Below are 20,378 nucleotides of genomic sequence, written 5' to 3'. Positions count from 1 at the left end.
AAAGCAACCTTGAAAAAAACACAATATAAATATGTCAAAGTTTATTGTACAAAAACAAATTTAAATACTAAAAACAGAGTGAATGAGTCATCAAAATGAGTCATGAAAGATTACGGGTGCATAAATGTCTGTATATGCTGAATGAATGCCTTTTTATTGTCACTATACATATGTACAATGAAATTAAGAGCCACTCCTTTTTGTTCCGTGCAAACATATACATTCAATACACAAGAAGAATAAACAGATAATACACAGATAAATAAACAAGCTAAATAAACAAAATAAATAAACAAGATATACAATATATGCAAGATATATGCACGATAGATAGATATTAGGGTGGATGGCGGAGGTACTATGAAATGCACAGTTTGAGACAATATATACATATGCTGTGGACTCAGTACATGTGTTTGTTTATCATGGTAATAGCTTTTGGGAAGAAACTATTCTTAAATCTACTAGTCCTTGTTTTGATCCACCTGTAACGTCTCCCTGAGGGCAACAGATTGAACAGATCAAAGCCAGGGTCTGTATATGCTATTCATTATATTCAAGTTTATATATAAAGATATATACATATATATAATAGACAAAAGTGCAAGAAGAAAACATATCAGTGAGGATGCCAGGAGACCTACAGCAACATTAAAGGAGCTGCAGGAATATCTGGCAAGTGCTGGTCGCTCTCTGCATGTGACAACTATCTCCACATGTCATTCTCCACATATCAAATGTAACTATAAATGGATAAAAGTATGATGTCCTTTGATAATTAAAAATTAAAGGACTTTGGAGTCATAACAGGAACTGTGCTTCGCACTGGGCTGCTTCACACCACATCATTGATTTTATTTTTTCTACAAATGCCCCTTATGTTTTATTCCCTCTTTTGGGCACCTCCATTTTGTCCTAATGGTATACAGTTTTTGCACGCAATTTTATATCTCACAGTTGAAGGGGTTAATCAGTGTGTTCAGATTTTTTTTCTTCCAGAAGAGTTGAACTCTGTCGTGCTAGGCTTGCAGCATTAATCAGCCATAAAGCCAGTGGAATTGTTATTATGATTCCAATGACGATCCCAGCACCAGCGCCCACCACTCCATAATTAGATCCAACCACTGATCCGATAAGAGCACCAATCACAGCCAACACCAGCAGGCACATAGGTTTGAAGTAATATTTTGCAAGTGCCTGAAGCTCATCCCGATACTTGCTCTTGATGGCATCAATATCCACTGGCTGGTTTTTGTCTTCACTGACTGCAAAAATTTAAACAGACAAGAAAATCAGCTGAACTGGACCAGTGAAATACAGTGGCTGTGCACAGATGTAATTTGATATAATATAATGGTCTTGCATTGACAGAATTATACTTACGAGATGGACGAGGTCCCTGGATACTTCCACGTCTCTGCTTAAGTGAAGTTTCTTCCTCAACCTGTTTTTTATACACACTAAGTCTTTTCTGGTATCCTTCTTTCAGTTTTTCCTCTCTGTCCTCATATTGCTTTTTCAACTCACTGGCATTCTGTGTCAATTTGCTCTGTATCACTTCATAGTAAACCTGTGGCAGGAAGAAATCACCCAGATTTTCTTGCACCATGCTGTCTATCTCATTAAGGAGTCCATGGACCTGGGTTTCAGATTCACTGTGCTGCATAACATAATATCTGCCTCTGCACTTTTCCAGTAGTTTTTCTGCTTTATGAATGTGTTCTGTGATTGTGGATTCCTCCACATCTCCATCACACAAGAAAAGCACTATAGTGTGATTCCAGACTCTCTCAGAGAGCAGCTCCATGTGATGACTTGCTGATTTAAACTCATTTACAGATGGAACGTCACCAGTGTTTACAGGAAACACCAGAATCAGAGCATGGGGACCTGGAGGACAAAGTGTCACACTTCGGGCGATTTCATTTTTAATTTTCGTTGCAGTGCACTCTATAGAAACTCGGTCCCATCCTGGTGTGTTCACTATGCAGGTCCTCTTTCCTGCCTGTTCACCTTCATATAAAAAGCACTCTTCACTCTCTTCATTCAGCTTTATGTCACCCAGGATGACTCTGGCTACTTTGTTCTTTCCAGCTCCAGCTTTTCCCAGCAGTACAATCCTGCGGTCTGACAGAATAGGTGGACCTCCTTCAGTGAGACAAAAAAAAACAACAGACATTATGGATGATACACTTTGTCTCGATGTGCAAATATCCTTATGGAGAAGAGAAACAAAATATTTTGATAGATATCTAACCTGGAGATGTTGGTGAGGATCCACTTGCCATGGCTGTATTAAAGCTGTTGAAATTTATCCAGCTGCCATGAACCTTTCACTTTGAATTTCTGTCAGAAATATTATTATTTGAGAATTGTTGAAGGAATTGTTGAATAGAAATAAAACACAGCAAGTCAGCCCAAATGTAACTAGGACAATTATGAAAAATTCCAACGTATACAAATTAGTTGACAGAACACCTGTTCACCCTGTTTATCTTTTCCACTTATTGTAGTGTTACAACCTGGAGCTGAAATAAACTTGACTGGGACTTCATGTCATGACCTAACACACAATAGCTCGTAATATTGAAGTGTATGAGTTTGGGGGAGTTTACCATCCAAAGTCACATAATGAGTTGAATGGAGTATGACATATGGAACATACCTCAAATATCATCATGAAGATTAAGGAGCTAAAAAATATGACCAGGACAAAGTTTTGGGAAAGTATCAGTGAAGGTTTGCTTAGAAAAAATATCCAAAACATCTGACAGGACACTATTACAGTCATTATAATTATATAATGGAAATCATATGGTACTGCCATGACTGCCTAGAGCAGACTGTCCCCCAAAAGTCAGTGTCCATGTAAGGAGGACATTAGTCAGAGAATCAGCCAAGAGTAATGCTTAACATGTTGCTACTAACACCATGCTTCACTGTGGAAATGGTGTTCTCAACTTCATTGAACTAACAGTGTGACTTCAGATATCCACTGGTTGCACCAGGACTAATATATCGGTTTCCACAGCGATGGGGCGAATGCTTCCATTTTTATTTGTAAATAATTTTTCAACTATATTTTGGTCATAATTTAGCAAACTACAACTATATTATGTCAGTATTTTGGGTTATTGTTTATAGAGTCATAATATAACATCCAAATTAAGTCCATTTCATCCAGTTTCAGTTTGTAACACTAGAAACATGGGAAGAGTACAAGGGTGGTGAATACAAGCCACTGTACACTCTACTCCTACACACCAGTGTACAGAGTACACAGTATTAGTATTAGTAGTATTAGTAGACAGAGTATAATGAAAAGAGCTACAACATAAAATGGATTTCTGGCTGTCATTTGTCAGGGATTGCTACTTAATAGCTATATAATAGTTTAATTGCTTAAACTCCTACTATATTTTAAAAAAAAAACAACAACAAATAGGCACTGTTGTTCATATTAATACACAAAGAAAGTTTATTCCATCATATGAGCCTACAGGTAACATTTTTATAACAGCGATGCGCCACCGTGTTTTTTTCCTCATTGTTCCTTATTTTATTACATCCCATTTTAGATCAGTAGTAAACACATTAAAACTACGAACCTGTCTAATATTCTTGCACACTTACCTGGGCTGCTTTTCCAGCAGTCTAATAGAAGTTCTTGTGTTCTTAAGTTTTAAACGAAACTAGTTTTAGTTTGAAATATTTGTTTTGTAACTCCTAGCATAACTACGCAAGGAAATGCTATTGCTAATGCTACCATACGTGCAAACTGAAACTAGAAGCTTGATTTCTGAACTGTATACCTTGATATTTAATCAAGAAATAACTATATTGTGTTACATAATAAAAGAGAAGAGAAGAGAAGAAATGACTTACATTATTTTTATGATCTGTTGTCACGTAGGTTATTATTGACTGTACAGTTGTAGGTTGTACTGATCTGTACAGTTGATATAGCTTCAGTAAGCCAGGTTCTCTACCAGGCCACTGAGGGCGTATACTTTTCACTAACATACCAGAGTACAAAATGATGACGTTTGATCATACGACTTTACAGTAGTGTAAAGTTTACCTTAGTTCACACAGTGACTGCTAGGCCTGTGGGTTGGATTATAATACTTCTTAAAATAAGATATGTTATCATAATCATTATGAAATATTGTGTACAACTATATATTTGCCCAACAAAATACTGTATACATGTCCTTTCATAAGAATATTATTGTATTTATTTCTTTGTTTAAAATGCATCTATACCACAGTGCTATTGCTTAGTCAGAAGGTGGTTAATTTCCTATAACAGCAGATCCAACTACAAAACAATTCCCAGGTTTCTGTTAATATGTTCGGTCTAATATGTTACTGTTTGTACAGTTGTTTATATAAACCTAAGCTAAAGATACTCAACTCCACATATACATTTCTTTTGAGAGTGATTCACTCAGCAGCAAGAGAAGCAGCAGTAGAAATCTGTAAATAATTGATTGTCGGTAACAATTTATAATCATGTTTCATAGTTAATAAGTGATGAAGCAGGGACTAAGCAGGAAGTTTTCTCAATGTAAGTTTTAAATGGTTTCCACAGCTTTAATAACAGCATTGTGACAGCTCAAATTATATCCATAATAAATAATGAATGTATATTGAATGTTACTTCACATGTCACCTTAATATATAGGCAATAAATGTGTTATGAGCACCATTTGGCTATCATGATGACAACTTTGTAAGAAAGTGAAACACATTAATAATGAGTGAGGCGTTACTGTGTAAACTGAAGCACATAGTAACTTATTACTAATGAATTAAGTGTTACTTTGTTTTTACTTAAAAGTTAAATAAGGAATAAAACACAGATTGTGTTTGTATTGTGGTTTCTGACTTTGCCATGTGCAATCAGCTTCAATAGTGAGCAGCAGGAAGCAAGCTGATGTGCATGTAAATCTCACACAGTACTTTGCAGTAGTCTTAGGCACATGCAGAGAAATGTTGTAGAGCAAAGATGCCTTCAGCAATAATGAAATTTAAAAAAAAAAAATACTTTAAACAGTAATAAATGAAACCGAGCCGATATTTGGTGTGACAATCATTTGCTTCAAAAGATTTTATTAGTAGTATCCAGTACGATTTGTGTAGTTATATAAGGAAATGAGCTGTAAGTTTTACTGAGCATCTTGCAGAACCAGTTTTTCTGGAGACTTTGACTTTTGCACATGCTTCTTATTTTTGCAGCAAAACCCAGCAGCCTTCATTATGTTTTTTTTTTTTGTGGGAAAAGTGTCTCTTACATAATATATTGCCTTCTTTACTGACATACAAACATTTTGTTGTAACATTTAATTTTGTACTGGAAAACTAGGGTTTGGGAATCTAAAATGTTTTTGTACTGACTCGATAATGTAGAAGTCATAAAATAAAAATCTATAACAAAGTTTGTACTAAAAAAAATAGGGTGCATAGGACTTTTGCGCAGTACTGTAGGTAATGGATTCATGAAGAATAAAACAGTCCATGCACTGATATGACTGAACAAACCAGTTGTGTCAAAGGTGTGTTCAAACTTGTAAAAGTGATCATGTGACAGGTGGAGGACAATTAAGTTCACATGGGAAAAGAGTCCTTCTGCCACCTAGTGTATATCTTTATTTATTCCCCCTTTGCTCTGTCTCCATTTGCTATACTCAAAAGAACCTACAAGGTCAGAGAAATGTGGAATGCGGCAAGAATGTAGTTGCCATGGTTATATGATGGCAGTGAAAAGAATCTGAAAGGCCAGTGATTTTTACTTTACATTTAAGGATACTCTGTTCCTTATTTGAATGTTGTGAAATGTGAGGATGTTACACCAAAGTACAAAGTTCAAGAATCAACAGCTCCAATTGGATAAGCAAAAATGAAATAAACAAAATCCATCCATCATACCACTTTATCCTTTTCAGGGTCACGGGGGAACCTGGAGCCTATCCCAGGGAGCATCAGGCACAAGGCAGGGTACACCCTGGACAGGGCACACTCGCATACACATTGCGGACAATTTGGACATGCCAATCAACCTACCACGCATGTCTTTGGACTGGGGGAGGAAACCGGAGTACCCGGAGGAAACCCCCGCAGCACAGGGAGAACATGCAAACTCCGCATACACAGGGCCATGGTGGGAATCGAACCCCCGACCCTGGAGGTGTGAGGAAAATGTGCTAACGTGCTAACCGCTAAGCCACCGTGCGCCTGAAATAAGCAAAATTGAAAAATCTTTTCCAAGAGACATTTTAATTTAGAGTCTGTATCATTAACATACAAAGATAAAATGTAGAAAGATTTCTGGCACACTGGTGTGTCAGTTATTGTTTGCCATTTGCACACAAGCCGTGTTTTACTCCTTAGTATAATTTCTGTTAGTTATTACGAAGGCAAAATCTATTAAAACGAGTAAACAGACAAGTTAAATCACATCATTTTATTCAGAAAATCAGAAAAAAAATACAAAAGTGGTCATTCCAACCACTAGCAGCCCAAGGTTACAGTACAGGATAAACACTGATACAGCTTGCTGAGCTGCACAGTGATTTAAGTAAATATTCTGCACATTTACATACAGTAACAACTAAATTTTTATGTGCAAAAGTGAAATGTAGGAAAACAGAGGCTAAACACCAAACTCTGTTTTAAAAAAATAAGAGGAAACAAAAAGAAAATAATAAACTTACCCAGCTCCCCTTCCCCCCCAATTATAGCATATACAACTGTATTATGCACCATAAGAAATAAAATTGCCATTGAATATTATTAACAGTAATATGCTTCATTTATATATTAAGCATACTGCACAATTTTTAAAGGCAAGGTTGTATCAGAGAATGAACGGATAATCTTACATGAAAAGATCGGAAATCAACAGATCAGCAGTGGTTAATATAAACTTGTGGACCGCTAGGAGTAAGAATGGTAAGGAAAAAAAAATAATGGATGAAATAACAGATCCGAACGGAAGAAACTATCATATATCATAATTATATTGTTTTGTAGTGCAAAACAATAGCAGCATATTGAGCAGCATATTCAAATAGAAGCATAAGATCTGGGGGAAATACTCATAGTGACCAGATTAAATCATTTGTATTACTGGGACTCAAAACACCTTGTGTTATGGAAAGCCTAGCTTAACTAATTTTATAAATATTTTATCATTTTTGTGGGATTTGTTTTGTTTTCCATCTTTTACACAAAGGCAGCTATAAATGATCATTTTTTTCCGTTCAGTAAAATATCCTGATGCGTCCGAGTCTCTGCATCCTTCATGTCAGCAGAATCCCTGTTTTCTTTTTTCACTGGAAATATGAAGACACATAAAACACAGCAGCTATAAAACTGGAAAATGTATACACTTCAGTACACTCGGAATTGAATTTATACGTCTAACATACCTATGCTTCACCTCTTATACTATAAATTTGTACAGTAAAATTCCACTTACTATTAGGACGTTTTCCAAGGAAACTTTCAGTTCTGTGCCTAGACACGTCTTTATCTCCTTTGACCTTCTGAACTGATTCATTCCCACTTTTCTGAAGCAGCCGTTTATCCTGCTCCTGCACATCTGCACTCGTTTTCCCACCTGCTGCTGGGTTCTCCTTCAGAACGCTTGCATTGAGACCAGAAGTTCGCATGATCTTGTGTAAAATGAGAGAAAGATAAAAACACACTGAGGACTGGGGATATTATTGAACAAGCGCATGGTCCTGCACAACAGAAATGCTTTGAAAGCCATTAAAGTCAGTGTGACTGATATTTTCACCAACCACTAAGAGCAGATGGAAGTTGAGAGCTCTGGACTATTCATGGGAACAGACCACTAATATTTATTTTCTATTTTTATAGTAGTCCTTGTCATAAATCTGTATACACTAGATGCCAAAAGTATGTGGACACTTGAGTACTGAACATCCCATTCCAAAACCATGGGCATTCATTTTAAGTCCATCATTTGCTACTACAATATCCTCCACTCTTCTGAGAAGGCTTTCCACTAGATTATGGCACGTGGCTGTAGGGATTAATGACCCATTCAGCCACAAGAGAACAAGAGGTCAGGCATTGATGTTGGGTGAAGAGACCTGGTGCACAGCTGTCATTCAGTTCATCCCAAATCTGATCACTGGGGTTGAGGGCACTCAGCAACTTGGCAATCCATGTCTTTATGGACATGGCTTTATACACAGGGATATTGTCATGCTGGAACAGATTTAGGCGCTTTTGGTTCCAGTGAAAGGAAATGTTCATGCTTCAGCTTCAGCATGCAAAGACATTCTAGAAAATGACATCCTTTGTGGCAACAGTTTCAGAAAGACACTCATATGGGTGTTATGGTCAGGTGTCCACATACTTTTGGCTATATAGTGTATGTTTTTCGTTCAGGTTCAAATTCTTAAAGGCAATGCTACAGTACATTCTGTCATAATTTTTTGGAAAACAGCTTAGAGAAAAAGCAGTAGAGATTAGTTTAAAGCTGTTTATGCACTGCTGTAGGTAGAGCTCAGGTTCTGAAATGCTCCATTTCTAAAATTTCAGGGTTTTTAATTTTTAATTTTTTTATTTATATTTTTACATTTTTGTAAAAGTGTTTTTATGATTTTCACCTATTAAACCATTATAAGAAATTTCAGCACAAAAAAAACCCCACAAGAAATCCAATTCAGCATAAGCTGAAACTTTCATGGTTGTAGCTTGAAAGCAGTATGAGGAGATTCAGTTATTTCACACACAAGGCTAATAATAATAAGTAGAAGAAGAGGAAGAAGAAAATATAAAGCAGAGAAGCACTTTAATACGCACTTCTAATACGCTTATTTCCATGCATGTTGAAACACTTCCTGCAACTTCCGGACTTAACAAAAGACATGCTGAGTCATAAAGTATTGCTGCTCAAAATAATCAACTAAACCAATGCAAACTGTACCTCAAATTGTAATCAGGTTTGGGTTTCTAATGCATGCTGATTCAGTGTGTATTTGAAGAAGAAAGAATACCTTGCAATGCCGTGAAATCTTCTCAGTCTATATGTAGGTTATTGGTGCTTATATGTTTGTGCATAATAATGTACAGAGCACTTCCTTCTTGTTGCTTCTAGGTTAGTCCGATAGAAATCAGGGGGACTTCCTCCATGTGTTGTTTCTCCTCCAGGTCCTAAAGAGTATCATTAGCATAAAAGTAAACCAAACTAAACGTTACTTTGTAGCTGAAGGCAGTGAGTGTTTAATAGTGAAACCAGAGTCACTTCTGCTTAGCACAGTTTGGTATCTTTCCAACTGGAAAAAGGGAAATTATGTATATGAAGTAGTTTCACTGAGTATCCCTGTTTTTTTGTTTGTTTGTTTTTTTAAATCCTAAGTGTTTATTTTTAAAAGGCTTTTCTATCTTAATCATTACAGTCTAAAAATAATTATAAGAAAAATAACAATGAAAGGGGTGGTTTTTGTGTGGTATTTGAGATGGGGTGAATGTTTTGCTGAAAACTGTCAACCTTGCTTAATTATATTACCCTGAAAGCAGTTTAAGATACGTCTAAATCGTCTCAAAGTGAGCTCCTAGACTGTATGACTGTATGGTGTTGACTCTCAGCTGACTATTACTGAGACTGTTAAGTGTAAAAATTCACCAGATAGTAAACTATAGCTACATAAATCATGTGATAGCCTCTCAACACAATTTAGTTTGATGTCTTTATTAATGTTAAATTTCACGATTTCCCCTTGCGCTGGAGCACGTGGTGCGCTCTGAAAGCCGACGGGTGAGCTCAAAGTGTGAGCACGCTTCCGGGTTTCCCCGTGACACTCAGTCAGTGACACTTCATTGAAAGGGACTTGTATGGCAACATAATATTAACAAACTAAATCTTATAATAAAGGTTTTCTGTAAGGAGACGTTTATAAACACATTTCTGGAAGCTGTCAACCCTTTGTAATGGTCAGTGTCCCACCAAAGGAACGTCTCCAGGACAGAGGACTTTGCACTTTCTGCTTTCTCAACAAGCTTTTTTGTTTTTTTTTGACTATAAACAATTAATTCATTCATTAATAAGTCTGTTGGCAAATATATGTGATATAAGAGGAAAAAAACATGTCAAGGTGCGTTGTTATTGGGAAATAATTCACTTCAAGGTGGGAAAAGTAAATCAGTTTTTTTTTGTCAGGCTACATCACACCATCCTGTCATTGATTTATATATATATATATATATATATATATATATATATATATATATATATATATATATATATATATATATATATATATATATATATATATATCAGCACATCCAGATTTGTTTAATTCCTTACTTAGTATAATATCATTTATTAGTAAGGCAAAATCTATTCAAATGAGTAAACAGAGAACTGAAATCAAATAATTTTATTTATAAACTTTGAAACAACCAAAAAGTGGTCATTTCAAATCCAAGGCACAATACAGGATTAACAGCTTCACTGACCTGACTGAATGACTTAGGTCAACTAAGTCATTGTTCTAAAAACCCTGTTCTAAACATTAAACAAATAGAAAATGAAAATAACAAAATTTCCCCTGCTCCCCCACACACTCAACAGCAGCGCATACAACTTTATTATGCACCATATGGAATTTCAGAAATTAAGAGTATTTTACAAAAATTTCGATTCAGTTTGAATTACAACCCCAATTCAGAAAAAGTTGGGACAGTATGGAAAATGCTAATAAAAACAAAGAGGAGTGATATGTGAATGTACTTTGACTTGTATTAAAAACAACAACAACAACAACAACAACAACAACAATAACAACATATAAAGACAAGGTATTTGATGTTGTAATGACATTTACTTCTTTTCAAAAGTTCCTTACTTGTTTCTTGGGTCCACTGGGGAAATTGTTGACACCTCTTTGTTGATTCCTTAATAGCCATTAAAATCCAGGAAAATTAAGTTGATCACAGTTCGTTTATTAATCTTGAAGGTTTACAATAATCAAAATAAACGGATGTAACTTAACGTTAAAATTAAAATACAAAACAATTCAAACTGTAAATCATAAACGCACCAAAAAAACATTGAAAGGGAGTACCTAATCAACTGCATAGTTTTTAACCAACAGGTGTCTTCAGTGCATAAATGCTTAAAAAGTGTTATTAAAAGAAAAAGTGACGTTATACAGTGGTAAACAGTCGACTGTCCCAAATTTTTCAAAATGTTTCAAATCATCAGATTCGAAATGAGTGTATATGTTCAAAAATAAATTACATTCACAAAGTAGAACATTAAATAATGTGTTCATAATGTGTTTTCAATAGAGTACAGGGTGAATTGAAATTTCAATTGACCTTTTTTTTTTTTTTTTTTTTTGCATTTTCCATACTGTCCCAACATTTTTGGAATTGGGGTTGTATCTAAAAAAATACCTGTGCATAATAAAATTGGAATTAATAAAAATTAACAACAATAATATGACTCAATTTGGGGACAGCTCCCTCTGTTAGAGAACCTGAGTATATGTATATAGAGGGGTTTTCCTCAGAAATGTACGAATTGTAAGAAAGAAAAAACAAAACGGATGAAAAAACAGATCAGAATGGAGAAAATGTTATCTAAAGTATTGACACAACTACTTTATATAGTCCAAAACAATAGCATCATATGCTGACAAAATAATATTAGGGAAAATCCTTAATATTTAATAATGGTGAAGATACTCAACTTAAAGTGCACAGTTAAGAAAAGTGCTATGCAATACATTGTGATTTTTTTTGCGTTGTACAAATGCAATGCATTTGTTATTGTCCAGATCAATTCATTTGTAACCATTACACCGGGACTGAAAACACTTTGAGTGTAGGATTTGCCTTTTTTTGTCTGTTTCTTACACCCAATGCAGTAACAAGGTATCAATTGTTTTCATTAATTTCCACAAAAATGTGCTGGTTTGTCTGAGTCTCTGCATTCTTCAAGTCACCAGAATCCCTGTTTTCTTTTTTCACTGGAAATAAAAGGTTCAATTTAGTAAATTTTATATATATGTACACACACACACACACACACACACACACACACACACACACACTGAACTATGAAAAAAATAAATTTGTACAGTGAATTGACACTTACTATTGGGACGGTTCCCAGGTAGACTTTTGATTCGGTGCCTAAACATGGCTTCGTCTTCTTTCACCTTCTCCAACAGTGATTTATTCCCTCTTTTCTGAAGTATCAGTTTCTGCTGTTCCTCCGCTTCTGTCTGCATTTTTCCACATACGGCCGGGTTTTGCTTCAGAGTGTGCTTAATCACACCAGAAAATATCATAATCTTGTGTAAAACGATAGAAAAAAAAGCACAAATAGGATAGTGGATATTTTTTGAACTAGCACTGTGATCGTGCACAGCAGCAGTAAAAATAGTGAAACCTTGAAGTCTGCTGGAATTGTTATGCAAAAAACCCAAACACAGTCAAGTGGTAACATTAAAGGTATTGTAACATTACATTTCTAGTTTCTAGTGCATGCTGATTCAGTGTGTATTTTAAGATAAAAGAAAGAATACCTTACAACGCCGTGAAGATTCTTACTACTTGGTGTATGATGGAATCAGAGAGCTTCCTTCTTTCCTCCGGCTAGAACACAGGGACGTACTCCAGAGTGGTTTTCCCCCCCCTAAACAAGCAGTCATCCTATAGCAGAATAAAAGACCCTGAAAATACAAATTTAAAGTTTATTAAATTCATGTCACACAGGCATGCAAATGTTTAAAACAATGCCTGGACCGAGCTGTGTTACTGTAATAGTAAAAATAAATAAATAAATAAATAAAAATAAAAAAAAAAGGATTACTTTTCTGCTTAGCACAGCCTCGTATCTTTCCATCCCAAAGATTCCATTGTATTAGAAAGCTGGAAATTACGTGCATTCTAATATATACAGCATGAATATAATATATTCGAATATATACCTATCTTAGCTATTTTTCTAAATTCTTTATTTAAAAAAGGATTTGTAGGCTGACCATTACATCATAATTTGGAAACCCAGTACTAGATCCTGTATGAACAAACCTACTATGGCAGTGGTTCCCAAACTTTTTACAGTGGCGTCCCCCAAGCATTACACCAGCTCTATCAGCCGGAGCAGGAAGAATGAAGTCCTCCACAATAGTATGACGTTTGCACGTCTTAGCCACTTTGCAACTCCCCATGTAGGATGCTTCCAGACCCTTCCTACTTAGGTTATTATTAATGAGTATTATACTATTGTAATTAATACTTATTATGTTTCCATGTCAAACTGACCCTAACTGGTTTTAATAAAAATTTACCAAAACTCACACTATGAAAAACAGTAACCACTGCAAATAGCAAAACGATCAAAACAGTATTACATTATGACAAAATTCAATGACATTCAATAACAAAACAAAAATATACAAAAACATTACAAAAATATATTTAAAAAAAAAATGAAAACATGACAAATAATACTGTACTTACCATATTCAACATTTTAAAATTGTATTTAATATTTTCATTTTAACAAATTGTGAACATATTGTATATAGTCATTAGGAGTAATTAAAACTTTTAAAATGTCTTTTTATGTTTGTGCTTTTGGAAATGCACCTTCAGCATCCCTAATTAGGCTTATTCTTTTACATTTTAGGCTCATTTGGAGCACAGATGTCCTTTCTGCAAATGTAACAGCTGCAAGTGTAATTGTTTAGATGAATATACCTATTTGTTCATATCTCTGTGTACTTTCACCCACGTGGTAGATGTGTGTGGGAATTCTGCGTTGTGATGACAGAACTTGCGGAAAGGTTTAAAACTGCGTGCAAAACAATCCCGCACCCTGTTCAGGCCCTGTTATATAGTACATACAAATAGTATTACTTTAATTTAACATGAGTAAAAAAAAAAAACCCAAACAGTAACTCGATATCATATGTGTCTTCTGAAATAAAGACGAATATCAAGCACAGGATTGATTAACTTAACTCCAGTGGTAACTGCCAATCGTAGATAATGTTACAGCTTAAAGCACAGGCTACTTTTTAACGAGCTAGGAGTAACAATAGTTCCTGCATGTAGCAGGATAAAATTAAGTAACTTACTGTTAACATAAACATAGTTATATAAGAATATACTAGAATCTAATATAAATAAAAATTCTTTTTCTAAATTCTTACAAAATAAAAGGTAATTTGTCATTTTTATAACAAGAAGATACTTTGGTCATATTTTCCCCTCAAACAGCGTTAGCTAGCACACTGTTCATTTTGCTATCAAGGCAAACTACACGTTAAAAACACTACTATCTAATGTGCATAAAAACTTTTTTTGTAGTTGCAGATGATTTCTTTTACTTCCGACTTTTTCTGGGTGTGTCTCAGAAGGAGCAGTGGAAAATTCCGGAAAAATCTGGACAGGCAACAACATGCTAGCTCCCTTTCAGGTCCACATTCCCAACCCAGGTCATGTTACCCATTATACCCATGAACTGTTATGACCTGTGATATCAGTTCAGAGTTGGTTTTGACTTAGATACAGATTTGTGTTTTTTCAAGGCTGTATATCTGAAAGGCAGGTTGTAAACAGGAAACATCAGATTCCTTTAAAAAAAAAAAAAAAAAAAAAATGGATACCAGTTAAGAACCACAGTGATATCAGGTTGAATGTTTATTATATCTTGAATGTGTAAAAACTCTTGCAGGATTTCTGAAGGATATGCAGCATTTTTTTTTTTCTTCATAACTCGGGAAGGATACACACAACAGTCACACATCATGCCATATGTATGATACATATCAGAGGAAATAAAGTCACAATAAATTTTCTCATCACTGTACAACGCTGTACACTGTAGAAAACAAGTCCGACTCCAGCTTTAGGAGTCCATAAAGAGGCATTTTTTTTCTGTACAGTCTCTAAAACATCAACTGATGCATAACTAAAGAAAATCCCATCTTTCCACCCCAAGTAGAAGTTTCTCTTTTATGCTAATCTGAGTCTCCACCAAGCATCCCCTCAGATAAATGGATTAGCATGGAAGAGCAACATGTACAGCCAGTAATCGCTTTTTGTAAAGGCCTTTGGTTGAGTCACAGTGTTGTTGATTGTTAAGAGCAGAGATCAGTGTTAAGGGCAGACTCTCTCCCACTCTCCCTGCTCTGATCGCTGGAAGAGCTGCGGCTGGCTTCCGGGAAATAGAGCGTCAGGGTTCGGGTGTTCCAGCAGGAAGCGGATTGTGGACTTGATGTGTTGGACAAAATGAGGTGGCTCAGCATAAGGAGATGTGGAAAGGCACTGTGAGATGGAGAGATCATCAAGCAAAATGTAAATCAGATTTTTAAAAAAATATTCAGGTAAAGAATAATAAATAAACCCAATTTGGTAGTCACCTGTAAGATTGTTTCATCATCTTCGTCCAGCCAGAAGGCGATGTCCATGTTAGGTGGCCACCTGCATGGGCCGATCTTCAGCTGCTCTTTACTAGAGTCGTACACATTGGCTATCTGGTCAAATGAAATTTACAATATTTTACAACTGTAATTTCTATACGTGACTAGAAATTATATAAATTACAGTGATTTTAAGAATATACATTAAAGCATCGAAAGAAGTGTGGATTTTTGGGGAGCGTGATATCATTTCATGGATTTCATGCTTGGTTTTAATGGGCCTCATTCATCAGTCATTTAGTACATCCATCCATGCATTTTCCATACCACAAGGGCATACCAAAATATGGTGTTCATAAGTATGTAAAAGACAGAAGCTGCCTCAGAATGAAACATGATTGTGTTCATACCTGTCCACCTGTGAAGCTACGTGCAGACCTCAGGTCCTCAGCAGGTCCTCTGTGAGGAAACACGGCTGGGAAAACCTCACCCGTTTTAACGTTCACACCTAAAAAGCAAACATACATGCGTTTATGTCAGTATCACCAGTGTAATCCGTTGTGTTGAGCTACTGAGTGTTATACAGTGCATTACCAGATTATCAGGTTTACCCTAACGCTTGTGCATACAGTAAATGCAGATAAAGCTCTGGCAATGATACTATGTCCTTCGACCACATTGGTGTTCAAAAATGTCTAAATTGGCACCTTGGTGTCTATAAGCAGTGTTTAGCAAGGTCAGAGAATATTCTACGTTACCTATTCCATAGATAATTGGTCTATGAATCCCATCTGTCACAACATCATTCATATCTATAAACACAGAGCAACAATCAGTCAATAAGCGTCAGTGTGATAAGGATACTGGTGATTAAAAAAAAAAGGTAAGCACGAATGTGCACATGCACCAAATTACCAGTGATACAGCAAGTTTCTAGGTGAATTTCTTCCTTTTGTTTCTGAAATTCCGCTGCAAAACCCCCCCACATAACCATACATAATTAAGAATTCGTCAAAATTTTAAATGCTGCAGGTAAACTCTGATTTGGTGCAAATTTCCATACCCAAAATTTCACAGCTGAGTTTATGTGACATCTTGTTGTCATCATCAAACCCCCCAACAAGATGAAGCTCTAACCTGAATAAAAAAAAAATAAACATTTTTTAAATATATATTTATAATTATATATATTTATATATACACACAGTGCCCTCCACTAATATTTGTCTTTATTGTTTAACCTTTTGATATTTTGTTAAAAAAAAAATTCACAAAAATACTCTGCTCTCATGGACATCAAACAATTGCAAACAAAACACACGCACACACACACACACACACACATATATATATATAAACTTTGTTAAATGGAAGTGTGCAACAATTATTGGCACTCTTATGAATTCTTATGAGAAAAATGTATTTGAAGAATATTGCCATTGATATTTAAAAAAAAAAAATAAATATTTAGTACACTTGGGTGACTAGGAACAGGAATTTGTTCAACCATGACAGGGTATAAATATAAGGTACCAGGCCAAATTCTCTTAGTCATTCATAACAATGAGTAAGACCAAGGGTTGTGATGTGTGACAAAAAGTTGTCAAGCTTCACAAAATGGGAAGTGGTTATAAGAAAATTGCAGAGATGTTGAAAATGCCCATTTCCACCATCAGGACAATAATGAAGAAGTTCCAGTTAACTGGAAATGTTATGAATCAACCTAGAAATGGAGAGGTAGTCATATGGAAAAGTACCCACGGTTAAATATGGTGGTGGCTCTTTAATGTTTTGGGGCTGTTTTTCTACCAGAGGACCTGGACATTTTGTTAGATATATGGCATCATGGACACTATCAAATATCAACAGATATTAAATGAAAACCTGACTGCCTCTGCCAGAAAGCTTAAAATGGGCCGTGGTTGGATCTTCCAGCAGGACAATGATCCAAAACATACAACAAAATCAACACAGAAATGGCTTATTGACCACAAAATCAAGATCCTGCCATGGCCATCCCAGTCCCCTGACTTGAAACCCATAAAAAACCTGTGGTGTGAACTGAAGAAGAGAATCCACCAGCATGGACCTCGAAATTTGAAGGAATGGAGAGATTCTATATGGAGGAATGGTTTCAGATCCCTTGCCATGTATTCTCGAACCTCATCATGCATTATAGGAGAAGACAGAGCTGTTATCTTGGCAAAGGGAGGAAGCACAAAGTATTGAGTAAAAGAGTGCCATTAATTGTTGCACACCTATATTTAACAAAGATATATTTTTTGGATAAACCTGTGTTGTGTTTGCACTTGTTTGATATCCATGAGAGCAGAGTATTTTTGTAAAAAAAAAAAAAAAGTAACAAAATATCAAAAGGTTAAACAATAAAGATAAAGATAACAATAAAGGGTGCCAATATTAGTGGAGGGCACTGTATATATATTCCTTTAAAAATGAACAATGTCACTGAGTACAACAAACCAATATGTTGTAGTTTCAGAATGAGAAATCTACAAAAGTCTCACCTGCCTGGTTTGGCTGGGTTGCTTAATGCCGTTACAGCATTAACTAAGAGAAGAACTTCAGTCCATGTTTTCGAGCCGTCCAGGTGAGCCAGACAAGTCGCTCCGCTTCCTTTAAATAGGGAATGAAAAAAATTATACTGGCACAAAAACACAATGTTAAAAAACACAAACACTCTCTTGAAACAGAGTACATGTGCTCATTGTTACCTGTATGGCGCAGGACTACTAAGTGACATGTAGTTGCATCCTCAGAACCAATAATTGAAACGGAGCCTGCAAGAAAGACGCAGATTCAACGTTATACAGTCAAATATCAGTATTGTTAGTCTGAGCATTTCACTATTACAGATCAACTGATGGGTGGGCAAAAAAAATCTTACATCCACTGACACCAAATATAGTTAATCAGCCAAATCATGTTTGGTGTTCATCACTGGCTTTCTGGTTTTTTTTTGTTTTTATTATAAACACTGACGCTACACTCCTAACATAGCTATGAAGTAATGGAGGTCTAACACGCAATCCTTTCTGCAAATATCTGCTTAAAACCACATTCATTTTTTATCAGTAACGTCACACTGTTTAGGACTCTAACCTGTATGAATGAACCTTTCAGAGTGGGGTTTAACACAGTAATTTTAATATGACAACCATCCTGAACAACTAGAAACACTTCCTCCTTGGTGCTATTTATGATCATCTCATCCACGAGGTATTCTACCAGAAAGGTAGGAGTGATGCAGATTAGAGGTTGATCGGTTTTGCGATTAATCGGCACCTATAACCGATTGCTAGAGCTATTGTTTATCTGCAAAAATCCACACCAATAGTTTTTCCGGCTGAGCAGCTGAGCAGCTGAGCAGCTGAGCAGGGTCCTCTGTCATTATACAGTACGAGAGCGGCCTCTAGAGGCAAAATAAAAACCAACACTGACAAATTTTGTTGTGTTATTTGCAGTGTTTTTCAATTCATTTTGGTTGTCTCTATTTTTATTTGTTATTTGGAGGGTTATTTTTTGGTTAAGTTTGGATGCATATCTTTTATTTACTTTAATATTTATTAACAGTTAATATATATTAGTATGTATATGTTTAGTTCATTTAAAATAGTAAAGTACATTTTCATTATACAGTCAGCCAGTCAGTCATTGTACTATTTTTATAATAAAGTTCAGCAATATTTTACTTTGAGTGTTGTGTTTTCATTCAGTATCGATTTTAATCAGTTGATTGATCAGTTTTCGGCAGGTACTGCCTAACTTAGTTATCGGTATCTGTAAAATCAGTAGACTGCTAATGCAGATATTAAAATAGTTCCACTTTGAAACTAAGTTTGCATGTATGTAAAGATTTAGGCATGCATTAACAGAATATATTTATAAAGAGTCTTTATTGGTCACATATACAGTAGAGCACAGTGAAATTGTTTTCTTCGCATATCCTAGCCTGTCAGGAAGCTGAGGTCAGAGCGCAGGGTCAGCCATGATACAGCGCCCCTGGAGCAGAGGGTTAAGGGCCTTGCTCAAGGGCCCAACAGTGGCAGCGCTGGGCTTGAACCCCCAACATTCCGATCAGAGCCTTAACCGCTAAGCCACCACTGCCCCTAGGCAAAATACCGTAGATAGTCATGATCCATTAAAACACCGGAGTTTAATTGAGTACGATTTCGACACATTATCTATACTTCCACTTAATTATAATTTCCCAGTACGTTGTCCACCCCTAGTAGGTTTGCCAAGGTTGGAGTGGAAGAACTCCGAGTGTTCTGAACAGAAGAGCCCTGACCCCCACAACCCCACTGAACACCTTTAAGCACCTCACTAATGCTCGTGTCTGAATAAACACAAATCACTGCCACTCTCCAAAATCTAGTGCAAAGCCTTCCCAGAAGCCTGGAGGCTAGAACAAGCTCATATGGGTGTGATGGTAAGGTGTATTTTCTATACATCATATCCATGTTCAGTCTTTTATCCACAGATTGCATTCGTTATATGAATAATTTGATCACTTGTTGTTTTGTTTCATACTGTGAACTGTGACTTTTCTAGTAGAATAAATAAAGCAGAAGTAAAGGTACAGTAAGATCCATTAAGACTCACTGTCTGCAGGCGTTGTGGCCGCAAATTCCCTCTGCTGCACGTACAGCAGGCACTTTGGATCCACTGTCACGAGCGGTTTGGAGAGAAATGTTTTGGCATTTTCCTTCAGCAAACACAAACACGATCTCATATATCACTGATACCGGTTGGAAACTGTGTAATAATCGCAGGCCTGGCCATCACACTCACCTTTAAATGGGAGTAATTCGAGAACAAGTCAGTTGTTGATATTACACGGTCGATTCGTTTGTTTTGAGTCAGGAGTGGCATTTTCACCCTCCACCTACAAATATCTCTAATATCAAGTATCTATTCTGTGATAATTAAACAGTA

The 20,378-nt window shown here is 35.9% G+C and overlaps 2 protein-coding genes and 2 long non-coding RNA genes across 5 annotated transcripts; all 4 read right to left on the bottom strand.

Annotated features, from left to right (window-relative positions):
• Positions 1–26: 26 nt before the first annotated feature.
• LOC108273142 (GTPase IMAP family member 4) lies at positions 27–4,013 on the bottom strand. 2 transcript variants are annotated; one of them, XM_017482186.3, is made up of 4 exons: positions 3,886–4,013; positions 2,258–2,346; positions 1,384–2,148; positions 27–1,265 (listed from the first exon to the last, which is right to left on the bottom strand). In XM_017482186.3, the coding sequence occupies exons 2-4, from the start codon at positions 2,286–2,288 to the stop codon at positions 967–969; spliced, it is 1,095 nt and encodes a 364-aa protein (XP_017337675.1). In that variant the 5' UTR covers positions 2,289–2,346; positions 3,886–4,013; the 3' UTR covers positions 27–966. The 2 variants fall into 2 exon arrangements, with proteins under 2 accessions (XP_017337675.1, XP_017337677.1); XM_017482188.3 differs by having other exon boundaries at positions 27–1,241.
• Positions 4,014–6,451: 2,438 nt separating this feature from the next.
• On the bottom strand, positions 6,452–9,210 carry LOC108273147 (uncharacterized). Its single transcript, XR_001814258.3, has 3 exons — positions 9,036–9,210; positions 7,484–7,679; positions 6,452–7,337 (listed from the first exon to the last, which is right to left on the bottom strand). It is a non-coding gene; the product is annotated as an uncharacterized LOC108273147 (long non-coding RNA).
• Positions 9,211–10,403: 1,193 nt separating this feature from the next.
• On the bottom strand, positions 10,404–12,704 carry LOC108273146 (uncharacterized). Its single transcript, XR_001814257.3, has 3 exons — positions 12,576–12,704; positions 12,143–12,341; positions 10,404–12,014 (listed from the first exon to the last, which is right to left on the bottom strand). It is a non-coding gene; the product is annotated as an uncharacterized LOC108273146 (long non-coding RNA).
• A 1,985-nt stretch (positions 12,705–14,689) lies between these two features.
• ntan1 (N-terminal asparagine amidase) lies at positions 14,690–20,353 on the bottom strand. Its single transcript, NM_001200363.1, is given in 10 exon segments — positions 14,690–15,327; positions 15,423–15,536; positions 15,833–15,930; positions 16,181–16,234; positions 16,338–16,391; positions 16,486–16,559; positions 17,948–18,056; positions 18,155–18,220; positions 20,046–20,148; positions 20,235–20,353. Coding segments are annotated over 10 exon segments (921 nt in total). The 5' UTR covers positions 20,316–20,353; the 3' UTR covers positions 14,690–15,159.
• Between the last annotated feature and the right edge of the window lie 25 nt (positions 20,354–20,378).

The sequence above is a fragment of the Ictalurus punctatus genome, chromosome 12, assembly GCF_001660625.3.
Source record: "Ictalurus punctatus breed USDA103 chromosome 12, Coco_2.0, whole genome shotgun sequence".
Classification (NCBI taxonomy): Eukaryota; Metazoa; Chordata; class Actinopteri; order Siluriformes; family Ictaluridae; genus Ictalurus; species Ictalurus punctatus.
This window is presented reverse-complemented; position numbering and strand designations above follow the sequence as displayed.

Bases quoted from the DNA above. Each gene is read 5' to 3' on its own strand.
- LOC108273142 (XM_017482186.3), bottom strand. From the start codon at position 2,288: ATGGCAAGTGGATCCTCACCAACATCTCCAG. The intron at 2,149-2,257 runs GTTAGATATCTA...GTCTCACTGAAG, and splicing joins ATCCTCACCAACATCTCCAG to GAGGTCCACCTATTCTGTCA. The intron at 1,266-1,383 runs GTAAGTATAATT...AAATTTTTGCAG, and splicing joins CCAGGGACCTCGTCCATCTC to TCAGTGAAGACAAAAACCAG.